Source organism: Rhea americana, unplaced genomic scaffold (genome assembly GCF_003343005.1).
Source record: "Rhea americana isolate MKP2758 unplaced genomic scaffold, rheAme1 scaffold_101, whole genome shotgun sequence".
Lineage (NCBI taxonomy): Eukaryota > Metazoa > Chordata > Aves > Rheiformes > Rheidae > Rhea > Rhea americana.
Window position 1 is genome coordinate 2,165,499 of NW_028185051.1, and position 22,368 is coordinate 2,187,866.

Consider the following 22,368-nt stretch of genomic DNA (forward strand, 5'->3'; position numbering starts at 1 on the left):
GCTAAGTCTTTCTCCAAGTGTGGTGGGTAGCCCTGGTGGGGACAGACTTGCCATAAATAAAGGCAATTGTTTTCTTATCGTTCCTAGGATTACAACATCACCTCCTCCCTCCTCAGCCCACTTGTTATCATTACTTAAACCTTTTAGCCTTGCCAGAATAATTCTCGCTCAACTCTTAAGAATTCACCTCTGCGTATATTATACAACCCATTATAATTGTGGAGGTTTGCTTTGCTCTGGGGGTGTAATAATTCTGGCAGTGAAGACCACTATGTATCAGTGGAGCTCTGCAATGTTTTTGTTGTTCTCCCCAGTCACCATACTGGAGGAGATGTGGGGATGAGATGGAGGCACCGCTGAAAGTAGGGCTTGGGGTTTGTTGGCAACCATAGTAATCTAGTGCACAAACAAATGTGCATTTTCTCTGGATTATTTCATGATTGTATTCTCAAATTGTACTTCCACATTATAGGAATGCCCTCAGTTAGGAACTTCACAACAATATTAGAGATCTTTGGTATCTCAGCAGTAAGTGATGGAAGTGAAGGCATAAAACTAACACCCACTGTAGAGTTTTATCCCCTTTCCACATGACTAAAGATAAAAGAAGCACAGTTCAGCATTTATTCCCCAACTTGTTCTATTCCCAGCTACCTCCATTCCGAAGTGTGGCATTGGGCTCATAGCTTCTAGCACAACAGCAATATGGATCTTAATTTATGCCATACATTTGTAAAATAGTTTTAACATCTCTGTGATGGTTTTTGCCAATATTCCCTTGGGAAAGCAGCAGCCGTGTGGCACTGAGTTCTCCAGCTCAACACAGTGATACCTCATTTATTTCTGAAGAGCTGTTTCAACATATACAGGGCAGAGATCTGTCTTGTGATGACATTGCATGTAATTCATTACAGAATCTAGCTCTTTCGGCACACAATGAAATTTAGAAAGTATTCAATCAATGATTAAAATAATGATCCAAATAATAACAGTAGAAATAATAGCAATGGTAATGATGTATCTATGGCTGGTAGTTATTATGTTTGACACTAATTACTTGTTAAACAAAGTAGTATAAATGCAAAGCTGAAAAGCATGCAAAAAAGCAGCTGAGAGTTCAAACATTCCTATAATCAGCAGGCAGTTTCAGTGTGACTCCCTGACCATGAGCAACAGTTTTAGATGATTTGATACGTTTATATGGCATGGGCTACATCTTCATTCACATGGAGCGTGGCACTTTATGATCAGTTCAGAGGAGCAAATCAGTGAGTGTCAAGGACCAGGCATCTGCACTGCACAGATTAAGGGGAAGCGATAGCTGCAATTAGCTGCAGTCTTCTCCCTCAGTCTGGGTGCTCGTTAATGGTTGACGCGCGCTAGATGTGCTTCTCAAGGGCATTGTGCAGTTCATCTGAACTGGATCCACTTTGGGCACTGCCAGGCAGCTGTACGGTGAGATCCAAAGTGTTGCAAGAGGTGACTGGGTTCAGAAGCATGCTCCCGATTCGAGCCGAAACACAAATGTAGGTGCAGCCCTCCATGTCGAATGCTAGATTAGATGGCCTAGAATGTCCCTTGCAGCCGGGGGCCAAGGGAACAGTGAAATCCATCAGAGGGACATAGCAAAGATTTGAAGTATTCTGGTCAAACCAGGTGTGTCTGGACAGTGTTTCATACAAGTCTGATAAGGTGGCTTCTAGCTGCGCCAGTAACAGCATGCATGCTTTTTTTTAAATATCAAGAGATAATCTACAGGTGAAAATTGTTTATATTTTTTCAACATGTTGGAGGACTGTTTAGCAATCTAAAAATGGCTTGTGAGGAGAAATTAGTTCTCAATTTGAACAGGGCCGTGCAGTATGTTATGGTGCCCCCAGCTTGTATGTACAGAGGCTGGTAAGGGAACTGTTAATATTGCTTGAGAAAGATTTACCTTAAGAGATTGTAGCTTTGCAGTCTGTGATTTAAGTTTACAGGAATATATGCAAACACAGTGAAATATTTTCCAGGCAAAAAGTGTTTTTCTGTTACATTCGTAATCTTACCCAGTAACTGCATAATAGAAGTTTCCTGACAGAGAGTTGTGCTACTGGATGCATTTTAATAAAGTTCAGTCACCACCGTTGCCAATAAATTGCATAATAAACACTACGGTGCTCTTTCATGATAATATATTTCTTGTCAAGTAGGAGAAATCAGACAGCAGGCCATTTAACTGTTTGCTGATTAGCACTGAATCAAACAACTTGTTCAGAAATGACCTGCCTTCCTGCCACTACATTTTCTGGGCAGAGAATGTTGTGTTTCTCAGTTGTCTCTCCCTTCCTGGGAGAAACATTCCCAATAGTTTTTCTTCTTTATTCTTCTGAACTTTTCAATGATAAATGGGGGGGYGGGGGGAAATCAAAAGGGAGAGGAGTCACCCAGAGATTTTTTTCCATGGTCAAAGAGATCATAAAGGAGTGGACTCTGGCAAATTGCCACTCTCTCTATGGATAAGCAGGAAAAATAAGCRAACATCTTCATGGTGCTTACAAGGAGGCAGAGGGAGTGAAGGTCCTCCCTCAGCAGCAGGGTGGGGAGGGAAGGAGAAGCCCAGCTTACTGATGGAACTCTTTAGTCAGACAGACTGAAGACCTAAATCCTAGCCTCTCCACCTCTGCAAGGTCAAGGAACGTAAGATTTCTGTGCTTGGCTTCCTTGGGAACTTATGGGATCAGCAAGAAGGATTAACCACTGCAACAGGTCAGAAAGCAGGTCCAAAATGAGAAACATTTTAATAGGGAGTCTTAAAATTAGAACAAGCTCATGCATGTGGGGAGATGATGCAAAGCAGGGCAATCATAGTGAATTAAGATTTTCCAAATTTGCATTTTGGTTGGATGGAGGTGAACGTACCTAATACAGAGCACATCACTCCTAGGAGAAAAGGGGATGGAAAGTTTCAGCACCTAGAAGCACAGGCTGCAGGTATTAGGAAGTCTCTGTTGGGTCTCAACTTCAATTTAGTACCTTCTGTTCCACATGTAAAAAGGTACAATCTTAAATGATTTGAAATAATAAGGAAACTTTTGTATCAAAAGTTTTGTTTCCTCAGAAGTCCTTGCCCATTGATCCAACGTGGTACAAAGCCCAGGTCTCATTGTAAAAGATGACAATGGAAAACCATTTAGGTCAGCTATTCACCATTGAACCTCAYTGAATCAGAAACTAATGCAAAACATTCACAGAAGATAAATGTTGCCCAGGAATTGCACTGATCAATTCCTACCATGAAAAAAAGATTTGGCAAATCACCTTAGGGAAAATTAATGCCACAGCCAAGAAGAAGGGGGGGGGGGAGAAAGATGTGCAAGGCATTTAAAAAATGATGACTATCGGACTAAATTATTGAGCTGAGGAAAAAAATTACCAGCCAGTGGAAGAGGAGGCCAGGAGCATCAGTCAGGAGGTGCTGGAAGGTCTTCACTCTTGATTACATTAGCCAAGAAAAGGTCAAATGGAGAGTAGAGTTACAGGCTTCTGCTTAATTGCATATTTTGTTACCATCAGCAATGGCAGGGTAGCAATCCTTGCTTCTAGTCCCAGAGCTGAACTGCAGGTGAAAYGCATGTTAGAGACTAAGGTCCCATCCAGGGGCTGTTTCATATGCCCTGACCCGTTACGCAGAGCTCTTTCCAAAACCCARGTGCAGTGAATTGGATCCTTCCCCAGACTCTAGCAGATTTTGGGCCAGTCTCACACACAACTAAGCCTGATCAAAGGCCGTAGGGCCAGTTCTGCCATGTCCCGAGGACCATCTGTGAGGAACTGCGTTTTTTTTAAGTCCTGCTGGTACAAAAGGAGTTCTAAGTACTCAGCATCTTGCAGGACTGGACAGTCTCCTATACAAGCCCAGTAATTAGTCCATTTAATATGCCATGAATGTCTCTATGATAAATCCAACGATCATTTCTTAAAAGGGAGTGATCATTTATAGTGGGCCAGATTCATCCCTGGTGTAATTCAGCTGATTTTAGCAGAGCTAGCTACATGAGGCTTGGATTTGCCACCACAGCCACACTCTTCCTCTTCAATCCAAAGTGAGTCATGGCTCTGATAATGGTGACATCTATTTTTCTTAACTACTCTAAATGAAACTCTATAAACTGGAAATATTATTTAGTTGTGGCTGTGGTTTTATACTGGGCAGAAAATGAGTGATGAATCGTAGCTACGTTTATTGCACAGTATATAACTGCACTGACTCTGTGGATTGTTTCAAAAGAAAAATTAAGCTATCAAAATCAAATTAAAAGGCCAATAAAATAGAACTATAAACCAATGACAGCAAATAATTTTACACTTACTGACGAAATGTGCTATAGAGTATGTCATGTTATGATAGTCATTGGTCAGCAAATCTTGAATAATAGAGTACTAAATATTGATGATATAGATGTAGAAAAGGCARCTGTGCAGACTGAAGTATAATTTTTCCAAGTGTCTGTGTAAAAAGGGGAGAAATTAAGTTGCATGGGTGGGATTAACCTCTCTCTCTCTCTCTGTGTRTGTGTGTGCAAGCATGCATGTGCGTGTAAAGAAAAGGAATTGCAAGTTTGTTTATCTATTGATAGACAGAAAATATGCTGAATGTATTGAAAAGTTTATAGGGAGGAACTGTTCTGCTATTTGAAGCAATGACACATCTGAATCAGCCTGAGGGTACCCAGAGATTTTGGGTGGGTGTTTTCCTGTCAATGAAATGAATTTGGATTGAGAAATAAAAATTGAGAGAAGCAGAAAAGATGACCTTGTAAAACAGAATACAGCTGTGCCTCCATGATTTTTTGTGATAACAGTTAGCAAAATGTGTGATGCATGCAGACATATTTGGAAGTATTCCTACATTAATTTCAGTAATTTGTTCTAATGTGGTTAGCCCTGGACTTTTTGGTTGGATAATAGCAAGCAAAGCCTTCAGTTTATCACACATTTCCATAGCATCAGTATCTRAGGAGCTGTTTTCTGTCAAATCAATTTAAAGATCAGAACCCTGTTTCATAATGCCAAATGTGTTTATCATTCATATCAGTGATGTCATATGGGGTGCAGTATTGACTACAACATCCTTCTAATAGCAGAAGTCTCCCTTTCTTTGACTGAAGATCAGTATCTAAAACATCACTGAAGGATTCAACCCTGAAATTGGATGATAAACGTATTATTTTACCTTCTGATTCATCTGTGTATTGMTAGTTCTCTTTTTGTGAGATGAAGAGATGAAAGAGATGGAAAGATTGGGCGTTTTTCCCCAACCAAACCATGCAAAGCTTTGGCCAGCATAATAATCCCTGTATACTAATCCATTTAAAACATCATCTAGGGCAGATTTAAGTCAACAGAAAGCTTTTGAAACATGCAACTTAAATATCTATGGTTAGCTGAGAGTACAAAGACACTTAAAACTATGTAAAGAGATGCTGATTCCTCTCATCTGAGGGGATCATCTTAGAAACTTGCTCCTGTAGTGTTGGGATCTGCATGAACCAGTAGAGCTACCTTCTTTGCCTTCAACTTGTATGATGTAGTGAATAATGAAACCACTTTTTCAGACTAGGACTGACAGGATTAGTAGGGCACTAAATTAATCTGAAGAAAAAGCAACTTTGAAATCAAAACCAAGCAGAGGCTCTGGCAGCAGTAGCATATTAGAGTTTAAACACAAAATGGCTGTTGTGATTCTACTCTGCATTTTGTATTTGTAATGGTCTTGAATTTGAGATCTTCAGTAGCATCAGAAAATGAATTCCAGGTCACTAAGCTAGCAGCCAGCAGCCTTGATTTCAGTGAAGTTACATCCAGTTAACTGCAATCTCAGTGAGGCTATGCTACTTCAGAGAAAGCTCCACAGAAAATGGGCCAACACACAGCATGAACTGATTGAAATTCATGAAATTATTCATTAACTGATATCAGAACACAATGAGAATAAAATATGAGTAACCCAGGACATTTGCACTAAAGCAAATAAATGTAGAAGATGCAGGGCCAAGRTGAACCTGGTCCATTATGGGCACAATCTGCACTCCAGACCTGTAATAGGAGCAAGTGCTGTTCAGTTCCTCCTTTGGTGGTGAGGAAAAAGGGCATCACAGGGCTGGGACTGCGATGACTTCTTCTTGCAGAAGAGATTTTTAAGGCAAAACAAGTTTGCTTGCATTACAGCCACCCCMGTACTGTCAGGTAGGGAAGCGTGGTGCAGTTTAGACCCAACRATTGTGAAAGTCTGCCAGCTCCTCTTACTCAAAATCAAATGCAAACCCCAAACAGGTATTGGCTACTAGTAGTCGTGTACACCGCTTCTTATGACAGCGTTATTTGATGCACTTTCTATTGAGTGTCTTTTATTTCAGTAAATCTAGATGCAATACAATATTTTTTTGCAACAAATTCTGGGAAATATTTCTATATCAATATTTTGCTAAACATGGAATTCAAGTATTTACATATGTCAGGAAATTTCAGAGGCAGTGTTCAACAGGTGCTCTTGAACTCCCTTTGAAACTTTCTGAGCTACATTCAGTATGTTAACCAGTTCAGTGTGGTTTATACTCAAAGAACAGTGCAGAGTATGTGGGAACACGTGCTTTCTACAAACATAACACCTGTCTTCAGCTTTTTCCAACTGTTTTTCTTCTCATTTTTTTTTGAAAATCTGTTATTTTCTGACGGTAGCAGAAGTTGCAAGTATCTCAAGACCTCTGCCTTAGAGAAAAAGCTTGCCTTAATAGGCCTATAATTGAAGGATCAGGAAATAAAAATAACTGTTCTGCATTAATGGAGCAAATCTCATCAGATATTAATCTTCTGGGAAACATAGACCAAAGGAAACTTCTCATATGCTCTGGAAATGAATGAGTGATAACTCTGTTGAGTACCAGCAAGGTCTTTGAGCTACTGCTGAACTGCAAGAAATTAAGAGCAGCAGAGAGAAKCAGAGAGATCTTGGAAAAGATTTCTTGAGCAGAGACAGGAAATCTTGTTACTTCCCAGAGCACCACTCCTCTCTGCTGAAAGAAATGGTAAATAAGGGTAAATTTAGAAAACAGCAGTATGTTTTAGCAACAAAACAGAGAAAAGGGAAAAAAAGAGTTGTGTTTAAAACAGAAGGCAGCTGACTTATGAAATGTTTCTAGGATAGTTATATTTATCCCATGGTTTTACTTGAGGTGCTGAGACTCACTAAATACTAGAGAAGTATTGCTCACATGTGTTAGCTAACATTTTCTTTTATGGCTTATTCAATAATGTATATATACAAGATGCATTATTTAAAATGTTAAATACTGGAAGAATACCAAAGCACTACAGACGGTACATGATTAATGCTTGAGAAACAAAATATAGGAAGTTTGGTCAATAGCTGGGAACCGAGTCTAAGCTTGGACTTGATAAAAATTTCCACTGGGAAGGATGGTGAGATTTTCATTAATATCAAAGGGCTTGGGACAAAATGGGGACGCTGTGAGGAACACAGCAGCCAGCAGATAGCCTGTACTTGGAGGAAGACAAAAATCARCATTTGGGCCAGTCATAGCAAGCTGTTTGACAATAATGTTTCCTTTAGGAAGCTATGTGAAGACACAGGATTTAGAGCTACTTTGTAATTATCTGCATGAGGTCTCACTGCCAGGTACAAATATCTAAAGCCTGTATTGGATGCATCTGAGAACAAATTTTTCTTTGTTATTTCTTCTGCAGTTTTACTTTGTAAAAGTGCATAAGTAATTAGTGCATAATCCATTGCAATGAATATAAATGAGAATAAGGTTTTCAAACTTGCTGGACGTATGCYTTAATCTGATCTCACTAAGGTCAGATGGAAACCCCTCTTTGCTGTGAGTTCAAGTGGCATCATGCTAATCATAGGAACTTCATAAAAAAAGCCTGCTTTAAATAAATACTGAGATGTTGAAAGCTGTCTTTGAGACGCATTAAATATTGGAACACTTATTGTTGATATTCTTAATATATTCAGAAGGCAACATCAGATGTTTAGTTTTTATTATAGCCTATCAGGTAATTTTGTTAAGACAACCAGAGGAGAAATGTCCAACATTATCTTTTGCTTAAAAGAACACAGACTGTGGAGTACRCAAGCAGTTCTCAGATAGCATATGACCAGTTAATGAATTCCCAGAATTGCCATCGCTGTGTTGCATGTGAAGCTTATGTAAGTGTTTTTTCTTTTTTTTTTTCCTGTTCCTCTTTGTATTTGAATTTTGAGTGGGTTGCTAATGATAGATTTAATTTTAGTATGATGCTTTGAGGTGAGGGGTTGGCAGGTAACCTCCTGAGGTCCCTTGCAGCACTACTTTCCTAGGACTTTTTAATTTTTTTAWTTTTTTTAGTTCTGTAACTGATTTATTCTCCCATAGGTGCGACCTCAAAGATGTCCTGATTATCCGATCACCCCAAAGAAAATTAGAAACGTGACACACGTTTAGGACGTACTTTTCCAGGAAAAGCTTCRATCAGCTGGATGTTGCACGTTTGGATGGCTTCCTAGAACAAAGAAAGGTTCACCAGTTGTCAGTTTAAGCTACAGATTATTTTCTGTTTATTTTTTTGATAAAGGAATACAATTGCAACCTTCACCATGTAGCATACAATATCTCAGCAAAATAACAGACATGATTGGCAACCTTAAATTCAGATGCAATGAATTCCATGAGACTTCAGAAGAAGAGGAATCCGTGCTTTGGGTCCCAAGGAAGCCAGCAAAACTCCTTACTGGGCAGACATCTTTGGTTATCCACAGCAAGGTCAAAGACTGTCACTGTTAGAGATTTATTAATTCAAAAAAGAATTAATAATAATTCTGGTTAATAATAATACTGGTTAATACAATACCTGTTGCATGTACAACTGATTATGTTAAGCTCATAAATCAAGAACACTTTTCAATTTCTGTTCTGTAATAAAATCAAGGGAAATTTTCATCAGGGCTTTTTCAGAACTTYTAGCATAACAATTTGTGGATCAGAAATATATTTTTTTTTCATTTCAATACATACTTTTGCTACAGTGTTTTTTTAAAACAATGTTCCAGTGTTAAGTAAAAATAATTACCCATAGGCCAAAAAGTCCTGTTTTGAYTGAAAGGCAAAAATCTTTAGCTGAAAAATGTGGATTTGAAACTGTTGAATTGTAAGAGTTGTTGCTTGAACGCTTTATGCCTCTGTTTTATCTGTGGGCTGAGTTTGTCAACCAAGTGATGTGTGTTACAGAGAATGGTGGCTGGTGATACCATGCTGCACCCTGTTGTTTCGTCAAGGATGGAGTTGAGAGTGACTGTGGGAAATACAGCTTGGCTAGGTAACCTAGCCAGCAGAGCAGATCTGGTACATGGGACCCTATATCTGCCTTCACAGACTAAAAATAATGATTTCTAGCAGAAATGTCTTGGCTAAAATTTTATACTTCGCATAAAAATTTCAGCTTATTAATTTTTTACACAAAGGCAACCTTCCTTCACAAAAGAGACTTTTCCAGTATACTTTYCTTTCCAACCACTCAAAGCATTCTGAATTATCCAGTATTTTGCACATTAATTTTTCATATGAATCCATGCATGTGCTTTTTAAGTGATGAAAGAAATAGAATTATTTCTTCAGTGATATTCTATTCAATGAAAACAAGAAAAGGTTGTTTTGCATGTTCAGCATTTGGGATCTCATTAAATAGTGACAGATTTTGCACTGCCACTTTTTTTTTATTATTTTTTTATTTATTTTTTTTTGGTCAGTCTATCAGAACGAAAGGTGAAACCAATTCATCTCCTGTCATGTGCAATTGTTGTTTCAAATTCTGGTGGTTTCCACTCTTTCTGTCTTGTTTGGTTAAAGCAGAGTTTCGAAATGCATTCCCTTGAACAACATGGTATGTAAATAGCAGTCATGTTATACAGAGAAAATACAAATAATTTATTCTGTGGGATACCTGTGTTCTTTCTTTCAAATAACCATGACAAAGATCAACCTTATTCTGGTGTAGGTATTGATATTGCTGACATCTGCTAGTTACTAATACAGCTCAGTGTAAATTTGTAACCTAAAAAGAAACAAAAATCCACTTTATTAGAGGAATGCCCATTTTGTGGCAGAGACGCTAGGCTGTATTTCAGATATAAAAAACATGGATCTTTGGCTTTCTGCACAAATGGAAAGTTAGCATGTATGTTTCTTCTGTCAGAAAGGTAACCTTGTGGTACAGAAATGAAGGCTGCATCAAGGTAGTTGTTTCTCAGTAGAAAATACTTTGAAAAGAGATTAAACTATTCCATGTTGTTAATCTCAAAGCACTTGATCTCAAACTTAATTTTGATATTATTTATATCATACTAGTGAGCCTAGAACTAGAGAAAACATCTTCCCCAATCAATCTATAATTTTCCTCATTAGTCAAAGAATACTATTTTGAAGTTGAGTGCAAGAGGCTAGCTGCTCTAAATCAAAAGAGGGACATTGTCAATGATACAGTGCCTCCTGTGCTGGGGAGGCTTCATTTAGAGTTACACATCCTGCTACCTGCTGCTCGGGGCTCCTCTGAGTGCAGCAGCAGTCCTTCCCAAGTTGTTTTCTAGGCTGCGATCAGGCCAAAGCACCTCCTAGCACTGCTAKGGGATGAATGAGCTGACGTGAGATCCAGGTTGCTGCAGCGGGCCAGCAGYAACGTGCAGCCAGGTGCACGCCTTGCCTGGGAGCTGGCCATGCTTGCCTTGGGGACCATATGCCAGCAGACAACACATGGCAGCAATATGAATTACACCCCACTGATTGCACATGCCACTGACTAGAATGAATGAAGGCTTTTTGCACAAAGAGGTACCACAACCATGGAAACGTGCATGTTAACCAGAGTCTGGAGCTATTTTCCTTCCTGCCAGCTACAGGAAGGCATCCCACACAGCTATGGTGGATATTCTTAACAGAATTAGCATGATGTTAAGAAATGCTTACAGAGTCCTTGAAATTTATAGTTGAGGGCATTCCTGGGCTTCCAGATTTATTTTCTTCAGGCATGTTATACAGCCTGTATATCATCTCCGGTACTAACAGTTAGCTATGTTTGCAAATAGAGCTCTACAAACAACAATACATAAAATACAGAGACAATTTTTAGCACTCAGGGAATATAAAATACGCAGGCACTTTGAGAAGACACAGTACAGTAAAAAATACTGAATTTCAAGCACTTTATGGAGACACCAATCTTTTGTACCCATGCATACTGATTTATAATTATGACTTGAGAGACATTTTAGTCATCTAGAAATATTTAGTTCTTTTTCTGCTTACAGACTGTGTAAAGTTTGATAATATAAAACCCCTCCATGTTTCTTTACAAAATGTTCTGATTTGAATTCCATACATGTATGTGTGGAAAAAAAATCCTTCACACATATCTAGTATTTCATTCTACAGTAAAGTTTCCTGAATTTGTCCCATTAGTTTTATATTTCCCAGAACTTCCAAGCTACTTGAAGACAAAGCCAATTAAAAATAACACTTGCTTCATGTGGAAGTTTCTTTTTACAATAAAAAAGCACCTCAGGTCTGTGTGGGCTGAGCAGAATCAGCAGATGCACTGTTAACGAAGGGTACTCACAGCATTGACTAAACATTTGGTTTTTTATTGATCTGCTTGAACTGAGCCTCTATTTTCAAATATTTATTTGGTAGAATATATAGTATGTACTGTTGCTAACCTAAAATATCCCATTCTCAATCAAGTATTTGTGCCTCCTAGTGCCAGAGATGGGCAGTCTTCGGTCACCAGCTGACCGCCTCACTCACTCTTTCCTCAAAAGGATTTTGTATGAGGCAAGAAGGACACTACCTCTTACAAGTTTTCTCAACAGAAACTCTGCTAAAACCAGCGTATGGCCCTCTTGAAGTGTTGCAGATGGCTCATCTTATTCCCTCTCCCCCGACAGGTATATAGCTTGATAGTTTAAAATGGAGCCCAACCCTCTCTCCCTGAATTTCTCTATATCCCACACCTGCATTCCCAGAAATACAATTAAATTCRCCCAGTATCCTCATGGTAACTGTGTTAGTGAAACTAAGCAATTATTTTGTGTCAAATGATCTCCTATGGGCAAGCTTTAATGGAAACTCCCCTAGTTGCCAAACGGGGAATATGTCTCACAAAATACCTTTGGCATCTTAGTCCTCTTTTTCAGAATAACCTCCAAAAACACTTTCTAAAGATGAGGTTGAGAACTGAAAGTCATAAAGGCACTTGCTATGAAGAAGCACGCACTCGCTAGATGTGACTTTTATGATTAGACTCTCCGCCTACTCACCACGAACTACTCTTGTTCCCCAGGCTATAAACTACTTGCCTCTTTTTTCCCCCTAGGTGATAAGTAGCTCAGTTTAACTCTTTCTGTCTCTCACCTTGCTCCCTCTTTATCATCTCTTCTTCTCCACAACTACCAAATACCTTTCTTTCAATGGAGGACTAACTGATACATATTTAATTAACCTATGATTATTGGTTCTGAGCTTGTATTTAGCTTTGAAAATTGTTGATTCTATTTCAGATCTGAAGAAGGGCTTGCATGTCTGAAAGCTTGTTTTATTTTTCCAGCCATATCAGCTGATCCAATAAAAAGTATTATCTCTACCCATATACTTTGTCCTGCATATGCACACACACTGATGCCTATATATTTTGCTTATCTCACCTCGTAAGACTTCAGGAGGATACTATGCAAATTTAATATGGACTTTCTGAAGTACTGTTGGGAAAAAGTGGAGATATAAAGGAATGATTGCCACTGTAACAGCAAAAGACAGTTTGTCACTCAGCCTCCACCTCCCTCCTAAGCCCAAAGTATTTAAATATATCCATTTAGAGAAAGAACATGTTAATATTAACCTCATTTGGAAGTGAAATTTGTCAATAAAAAGGAAATTAACCAAATGCTATTTGTGGAGTCAAGACAAAGAGAAACCCCATCAGGTCCACACTAACACGTCTACATCAAATCGCTTCAGCTAATGGAAAAATTACCTGTTTCATTGTAAACATGGGCTTTGATAACACTAAGCACTGTCATAGTCGCTTTAACAAATCTAAACAAAGTTTCTGTCGTTTTGCCATGTAGAATTAAATTTTCTCTTCCTGCTCTCTACTCTTTGGGAGGTACAGGTTTGTAATAAGTCCTTTGCATTATCCTAGAAATCACTATTTATTTAAGATAGATTTATACAGATATTTATTTAGATGAATTCTTGCTGGCTCAGAGTAATACTACAATAGACTATTCCTTTTAGTTCAGAGAACTAGCAWCTGGGAGCTTTCAGTGGCATACGACATAAGATCTTACAGCAGAACTCATGTCTCACAAATGTTATTTATATTGGTTATTTTCTACTGTGGTATGATGACTGTCTCAAATGAGGGTTACACTAAGTGGCTTTTTTCAGATGATGTTCTAGAAAAACATAGTTTGTTTTTGCTTTGGGAAAAGAATACCAAAATTCAGGGAAAAAATATATTGAGATACCTTTATTAGACAAGTCAACCAGATTCATCTTAGCTCTGCCTCATCTCATTAACTTCTCATTGCTAAAAGCCCAGGGGCTGCTGTGACCTTGGATCAGCCCATCTGTGCTATTGATCCCCTGAGTCCTGGTAACTTTACAGTTGGACACTACTGCTGTGGTTGCAGCTCCACTTGGTTGGACCATCTGTCCCTGTACCATGGGGCTCCCTGTTGCAGATACTACTGCTGCTTTTAGACCTACTGTGAAATGGCAAAGAGAGGAGTCAGGAGTCAGACCTTCTGCCCCAGGGCTGGCAGTCTTTCAAAGGTGGTGGCAGACTTTATTTTTCTTTCCCTGTTGAGGGGGGATTCAAAAGAATCTATGAACTGCCACACACGTCTCACTGGAGGGCAGTGGCTCTGAGTCTTTGAGGAGTTCATAGCTCTGTGCATCCCAGGAGATACTTTTCTTGAGATGCCATGGGTGCCAGTATAAGGCCTGTTGCCTTGATGATCTTGTGTGTTTGCTGCTTTCAGCAACCAACAAATAGGTGGCTGGTCCTTGCTTTTGGTGCTAATCCTTTAAATGTAAGAACAGACCATGTCTCAGCACACATAAAGAATATTATTAGAGCAAGGTATGAAAAGATCTGAGCTCAGTATTCAATGACAATCATCACTATCACTCTTACCAGGCTGTATTACCTCTTTTAAAGAAATCAGACCTATTTGTAACTTCACTGAAACTGACTTCAGCAGCCAGATCACTGCACCTATATCAGCATAAATTCCCCACCTTAATTCTAAATGCCTAAAGGGACTGTAGCAAGAATATTTACTGATTGAGGACCTTTGTCCATTCCAGGATCCAATTAGTAGCTGCTTCCTGGAAAAAATCAACACAAAGATGTCAGGAGTGCCTTATACTGCTTTTTTGCAGATACAGAGTTTTATTTAGATCTTACCCTACTGTCCTTGCAAAGGATAGTCAATGAATCTCCCTTGAGGAGGTAATACATTTACCAGGTCTTATTCCAAAGTCACACAATTTGTTAAAAAGAACATTATGAACTTTAGGTTTGTCTTAGCACATCTCATGTAGGCATTTATGTAAAATCCAGTCATCTTCATGATGATTGCTATTCTACACTAATAGAGTTATGGGGCAGCAATTCCCACCTGAAAACTAGCCATATGGATTTTGGATTGCATTACTCCTTGCTAATGAACAGTTAACCACACTCAAACTATGCAAAACAGAGACTGCTTATTAGAGCATAAGCAAATTTAGCAGCTGTTTTTGTGGATATCTGCATCTTGGAAATTTGCAAGGCTTCTCGCTGATCATCTGGAGACATGCTCATTAAGCTCTGTGTTATCAGCCAAGCCTCTCAATGCTGCCTTTGAGGAGGCAGTATATCAGCCCAAACTCAGAAAAGATTCTTCTAATTTGATCAGCGCTTCATTAGTCTTCATCTGTGAAATGAGTAACTCAAAGAGGAAGCAACAGACATTCTTAGAGATGCACTATCTGTGGTGATCCATCAAAATYCATTGGGTACGCATCTGAGCTGGTGGAGGAACAGTTACTTCTCCCTGGTCCTTTCACAGGCTCGCAGAAGAGGGTGAAAACAGAGGGGTGGCAAGGATGGGACTGCTGATGACTAAAAAGTCCTTGTGCCTGGCARTGGGGCACATGGATCTCCCCAAGCAGAACATAGACAGCAATATCTTTTGAAGAATTCCTGCCTTTGCAAGATAGGTTAAAACAATAGTCCTTCATCTTGTAAAAATTATATATGATCGTTACATCATGGGTACTAGCATACTGGAGCTATCTATAGATGAAATATACAAAGCTTAAAAGTACGAGGCAGAGTTCATTATGGCACTGAGTAGTCACAACAGCAAATTCTTASTGTTTTGGTGAAGATAATACAAAAAAATCATCCTATGAGTGTAAGGTACTGAAAATGTCAGTAATCTGAGCATCTTACTGATTACATTTCTCCTTAAGATCCTGAAAAGAATTGTAATGTTCTATATTSTATTGTGCAACCAAATCTGAGGAAATTTTATAACTTCATATTAAATCAGAAATCAAGGTTCTGTTCCATTTTATTACGCAAAATCATTGCTGATTTCAGTGGGGTAACTATTTTAAAAATAGTTTTTAAAAATATTCTACTTTCTTATGGGGTAGAATTGTTCAGTGTTAGAAACAAACATATTTCTTCCAAGGTTTCCCTTTGTTATAATTTTTTCTAACATATAAAGACTAATTAGGTGTATTAAACATGTTTACCACATACATGTAGTAAGGATGARAGACTATTGGGAGTACAAGGTGGAGCAGGAGGATATGGTATGGTATATATGGTAGCCCATATATATTTTCACTATTTAATGCCCGAGGTCTTGGAAGATCTAATGAATTCATATGCAATTTTGACAGCATTCATAAGGAACATTTCATGGCTCTGAGCGTATAAACAGGCTCTAGCTGCCCTGACATATCTAGCTCTGATATGRTGAAGCTGTGTAATCTGACATCAGACTTCTGTGGAAAAAGCTAAGCTGTGAGAAAGAGCATTGAGAAGCTTCATCTGAGGCTTCCACTCATTCACCTGTGCGCAAGGGCTCAGAAGCTGCAGCTATGTATGCTGTAAGCATGCTGTGCTAGGCCTCGCACTCAGCTGACCTTGAACCTGACTTGACTTTTTGGTTTGACCTTGAACCTGCCTTGTCACCGTGGACCTGTCCAACCACCTGGACTTTTGGCTGACCTTAGTCATCATCACTGCAGCGGCTCTGCTCTTATTTTCTCGGTCCCATGGGACCCCTTGCTGGCAAGAAGCCTGCCCCTGCCTGCCCTACAGGCTGTTACAGCACACCTGCCCTGTGGAGTAACCCCACTCTTGCTGTATGGTGTGCTGCAATCGAGCCCTTTCTCAGTAGTTACTCCGGCTGCACAGAAGTCTCTGCTTTCCTATTAGTTGTGTTAGTTGTATGGATTCTTCAGGTTGCAAGAAAGGCTATTTTGAAGACAGATTTAAAACTTGTTTTACAGAAGCTAGCTACTAAGCAGCAAGTACATCTGTAGTTTCCCACTGGCTGCACATTACCACAGAGAACCCTCTTCCACCCATTCAGGAACATAAATCCTTGAAGATTTCAGTACAATCTCACACCGAGACACAAAACACCGCATCACCCTCGAGTGGTCCTGCCATGAGGGCTCTTTCTGAAATAATCAGCACACTGCCACTTCCCTAAATCACTTTTAGGATGCAGGTGAAAGTGTCCTTATCCACATGGGGAAGCAGGGCAGCTGCTCACTTTGTCACTTAATGTGGGAGCACCAATGGAGGAATACAAGGAAGAATGCAACAAGCTATTTATCTTTCTTAATCTGTGCTTACTGAACAAGCAGTTTGTATCAATTCAGAAAGGCCAGAGCCACTAAGTCCCATCTCACTGTGGTACAGCTCCCAAGCAGATGCCTAAAAATCCTTGCTCCTGTGTCTGGAAACTTCTACAGTTCAACAGCTCTGCTGCTGAGTAGCTGCTGCAACCTCACCTCTGAACTATGCATACCGCCACGCTACTGCAAATGACGTTTTACTTCTCTCCCCAAAAAGAGAAATTTTCCCTTATTTGCAGATGTTTCTTTTCTCCCCCACTGCCCTCAGTTTGTTGTCACATCTCRCAGCTTTACTTGTTTAATGAGGAACCCAAATGCCCCAGAGCAGGTACTTTGTCTCCTCACTTGGCTGTGAGCAGCCACAATGCCACTGCACATATAATAAGAAGTAAGTCTATATCCCTCTACCCTCAATAGCCAGACTGCTGACAAATTTTGCCTGGCATTGCAGATGCTATTTAATTATTGCAATGAACCCCATCAGAAATAATTAATGAAGACTTTCTAATGGGTATTGGGAAGGTCATCCACGAAACTCAGGGAGGTTTTCTTTCTTCTCCTGCTGTATTGCTGCACTCAGCAGCTTCACAGCTAATATGTTACAAAGCCCTACATTCCTTAATTTCAACTGCTAATACCTTTTGACAGGGTAGAGGTAGGTACAGTTAATGTTAGATGATTATGAAGTCATTGATGGTGCTCTGAAACGGAAACTGTAAGAAGAGCCATGAGCTATGGTTACCCATGTTACATTACTTAAGCCACTCATTCACTTGTATTAGTTAATTTTGCATCTGGATTAGAATTTCTTAGCAGACACCAGACATCCCTCGTGCACCCTTTAACTGCTAACAGTACATACCTTTAACTGCTTAATGATAGAAGTTCAAAGTGAGCTACCAGTACATGCCATATTCCATTTTCTGTGTGTTTCTCCTCCAGGGAAGTGCTGCCATCAGACACACTAGTGGGTCATTGGCCAGGTTAATTCAAAGCATCAACTAAATTGCCTGTAATTGCAACTATTTATATGTAAGTGATAGACTAACTATACTATTTTTCCTACTGTAAGTGCAGAGAGCAAAGTATTCAGCTCACTCTTTCTGAGTTGATACTATTCTGCAAACCTCATAGGTGAGAGTTCATTGAACTCACTTCGCTTCTTTTGCTGTTTTCTGCTCTGCAAACACAGTTGTCAAAGGAATATATCTGCTAGTTTAGGGTTGTGATTTTTTTCCTGTCAAGGAGCAAGAGGCCTTTATGAAGGTTTAAAGATCCAACTGAAAGGTCCATTGGCATAATCAACACTTTAAGTAATAAATCTATTATCATATTTTTAATTTCATTACCTCAATCAATGATTCCTTTCCCTGGGTTAGAATTGGCAATTCAGTGCAGTGAGTGCAGTGATTCTCAACAGTCAGGTATCTTTGGATGAACTTTAAGGCCTGGGTAATTTATAATACAAAAACTCTAAAGGACATAACAGTTACTTTGTTTTCTAGGCATCAGTCATGTACTTGGTTAAATTAGAAATGTGTATAATGGAGCCAAGGGAATAAAAATCTAATAGTGAAATGGGCTAGACCAGGGATATTTATGCACTAGCACATCTTTTGCATGACATCAGCTGAAACTAGCAAGAAATATACTTTGGCAAAGCTTTTGRTAGCAATTCAAAATAGTTCCAATCCAAACTAGTTCCACCTCTTTTGTGGCAGTGAGGGAGAAAGGAACATTTCAGAAAATAATATAACAGCAGCATTAGAAGGAAGCTCTCATGTTTTTTTTCYGCTGTTGTAAATCAAACCTCACTCATTTGAAACCATTTTGTTTAAATACACTACTCTGAATATCCTCTGCAGTGCCTGAGAAAAGATTCTGGCCTATTCTCCCAAGAGTTAAATCATGTATTACTTGTTTTTAGCTTTATAGTAATCATAATTGCCTTTTCCCATTGAACACCATATGCCACTGATACATGGTACATAGATCAGTGATTCTATCGTCATTGTTTTGTTTCATATTGAATTTAAACATGGTCTAAGTGGATGAGAGACAAACTGTTTACAGATGAAGAACTCAAAGTGCAGTTAAATATCCCGCTTAATGAGGTATTGGTAGGTATCACCCAAGAGCTTGAGGATATGTATAAAATATGATTGCACCTACTTCTCAGGCCTTTTCCTGATAACTGTCTCAYGAAATTGAGTTCTCAAGAACACACTACAGCAACAGAAAATCCCCTTAGGAAGTAAAACTTAATAATTCATTAAAGATACTGAGTCACCCTTATTGGCTAGTGCAGGACTGAAAGGATTTTCCTACTGTGCTAGGGTAAGAGAAGTCCAAYGTTATGCAGTCCTTGCCTCCAGGCCTCAGATTCAAAGGTTTTCTGCCTCCAAGATCCCCTAGAAATGGAGCCGTATGTGGTCAGCTGTCAGCTACAGCAYAGCACAGGGGCTAGTAAGAGACAGCAGTATAATTCTTTAAAAATTGAACCAGTAAGGAGAGAAATGAAACAATCTGCTCACAGACTGCAGATGTCCTCTAGTGCATAATATTTCCAGTTACCAGATTAAAAAAAAAAAAAGTCAGAAAACTCTTAAAGTCARGTTAAGCTTGGGTTAATTTAAATTTTTCTGAGAGTCTTATGAGTGTTTCCACACAACAGCCCCCAGGCAGTCAATACTGTYCTTCAACCCAAATGGGCAGGGAGTACAGCACACCACAGAAAGACTTGTGCCCTTATCCATGGTACTCTCCTGATACCCCTTGATCCAGAGCTTGCCAGATGCAGAGAGCACAGTAGACGTGCTTTAGCAGTAGAGGAAGAGCAGTTGTTTTTATCTGGCATACCTCAACGTCTGAGAAGGGCTGTGGCTTCTGGAGACACAGCACTAAGAGGCACTTCTAGTGCAAGTTCCAGTGGATGTTCATCAGACAACAGCTCCACAACTGAGTAACTRCACATGCCAATTCTTCACTCGAGGAAGAATTTGTGACCAGATGACAGCACAAACCATTGTAATGTGTTTTAGGACCACAGAGACATTCTTGCAAAGACAGACAAACTGCTGGAGCTAGGAACTCTACAGGGTTTATTGAACACATGCAAGCTCTCTTCACTTACCTAAAATCTGTGCAAAAGTATTTTTTATATACCTCATTTCACACCACTTGACAACAAGATAATGCATTATTGATTAAGCTAATGTTTTAAAAACAGTCTCCGGGCTCTAGGACAGAATCTCTTGCATATGGTGTTCAGAAATCTAAATCAAACAGTTGCACTAAATTTCCTTTTGTGGGRTTGCCAATGCCCAACGCTCTATTTCAGAGTCGTTCATGGTGCAGCATAAGGATGTGGCTCTGTTCTGAGCTGGGGAACCTGATGACCCCCAAAGGTCCCTTTTGGTGTAAACTATTCTTTGATCCTATGAATCTGTTTGAAACACCAAACAAGGTAGATTAATGCTCACCAAAATGGCAATGATGTCCTCTGTTAGAGCAGCTAGAAGTTAAGAGGTATGTTATTTAATACCCTTCCTCAGTATCAGGTGAAGTCATCTGTTTACAGTTGCATAACATCGTTAAAGTTTTAGCTTCTGAAACTTTAAATACAAAGAGACGATAAACTAAATATTTAAGAGAACCTAGGATTAAATTCCACTGACCTTCACAAACTCCTTCTAGTAATTTATATAAATTAATCTACTTCTTATTCAGAAGAAAATCCCTGAAAAAATACAAATACAGGACAATTACTAAATTTTACAGCTGAGATCAGAGTTAGCCCTCATGGCTACAGCCCATACTCTTATCATTCTTCCAGGTCGTCTGTGGGGGAAAAACTACCCTTAATTGTCTCTAAATGATTTTGTTATTATTTGTTATTTGTTATATATTTGTTATTATTTTGGGGGATATTGGATTTTTGATTTAGTCAAATCATAGTGTACCAGGGTAAATGCTAAACCCCTCTATGCTTCACCCCACTGGAACTGCACGAGGACAAACTGTCTAACTATACAAGAATGCATTAAAATTTAACTGTGCTTTTTTTCTAGTGCTAAGTAACAAGATGCAGCTATTTTTAATATCTGTGCAGCAGCAAGTGGTAAACAAGCTATGCATGATCTAGTTTGCATTTCAGAGAAAGAAAATACAAGGAAAAGTTTGTAACAGTTGTACCRTACCAATCACAGCCTGTGACTTTGGAACTGGGAGATCTCATGAGCCATTGTGCTCATCCTCTCCTTTTGCCATCTGGAGAAGATCATCTTCTCTTAGGGAAGGGTTTCTGGACCAGTCCTTAGGGGAATATCCACACAGGTTAACAAGAGTTTAGGATGGCTTCTTTTTCCCCAGTTTACTAGAAAGTCAGAGAAGAAAGCGAAAAAGACACCTTGCCAGCACACAAGTCAGGGTGGCCAGCTATGTCCCGTATTTCCCTCAAAAGAAACTTGTCCTTTCATGGTTTGCAGACAGAGCCCAACCCCTCCAGGCCAAACTAGCCTTCTCTCTTTTTACTGTGCTTTGGAAATGCCAGATAACTCAGTGCTGAATAAAGTGGCATTGTAGTGAGTCAGGACAGAGAATCATGTCTCTTTTGTATGTATGAATCCATTTTAGAGCTATGTTGAGCTTTACAAGAACCTTTACTTAATAATACCTCAATTAGAGATACTAAGTCAGAGAGAGCACTTTCTAGCAGGGACAGAAGGTGGACAAAGGCCACAGAAAAGTTATCAGCCATTAAACTGAAATGTCACCATTAGCCCATAGSAAATATCTAAAATGAGGTATTATTATTGGTAACATAGACATGGAAGAAGGATGAAGGAAACAGAACTAAGCATTTCTTCTGTGTTAAAGGCGAAATGCTTTCAATCAGAAGTCATCCATTCCCATTAGTCAGGTGGTAGTGGCTTTTATTTCATCTCCATTTTACCCTTAAAAATAAAATCCAAATAACTTAATAAAAAATCAGATTTAACTCAGTGGCACAGAAAAGRTGATATTAAAGGGCTTGGTTTTGGGTGTCTGAAGCATGCTCATTATTAAATGGATATTTCTAGAAGCCTGCACAGTCTATCTCAGGCTATTGTGCTTTATGGCTCAGAAGTTAAAAAGTGTCAATCTTATTTTTCTTTGACCAGCATAATTTCTGAATGGTAAGTAAATATCTTTATCCTGATAAGTGGTACAGATCCCATCCTATGAAAAAGGTAAGTGTAGGAAACAGGCCTAGAAGTGATGTCTYGGAGCATTAAGTCCAAATCTCTTTTCCTATCTCCAGACAATCTTTTATATAATGTTAATGTTAACGTTAACGAGCTCCATTTTGAAACCAGGCCTGTAAACGTCAAAAGGCACCAGAAGCTGAGACTGAGAATGC

The 22,368-nt window shown here is 39.1% G+C and overlaps 1 protein-coding gene across 1 annotated transcript in view; it reads left to right on the plus strand.

Moving 5' to 3' along the window:
• IGSF5 (immunoglobulin superfamily member 5) overlaps nt 1-8,492 on the plus strand; it is a 29,503-nt gene extending 21,011 nt beyond the window's left edge. Inside the window, exon 8 of the mRNA XM_085304536.1 lies at nt 8,424-8,492. Coding sequence (XP_085160662.1) covers nt 8,424-8,492 — 69 coding nt within the window. The remainder of the gene's footprint in view (nt 1-8,423) is intronic.
• Nucleotides 8,493-22,368: the final 13,876 nt, after the last annotated feature.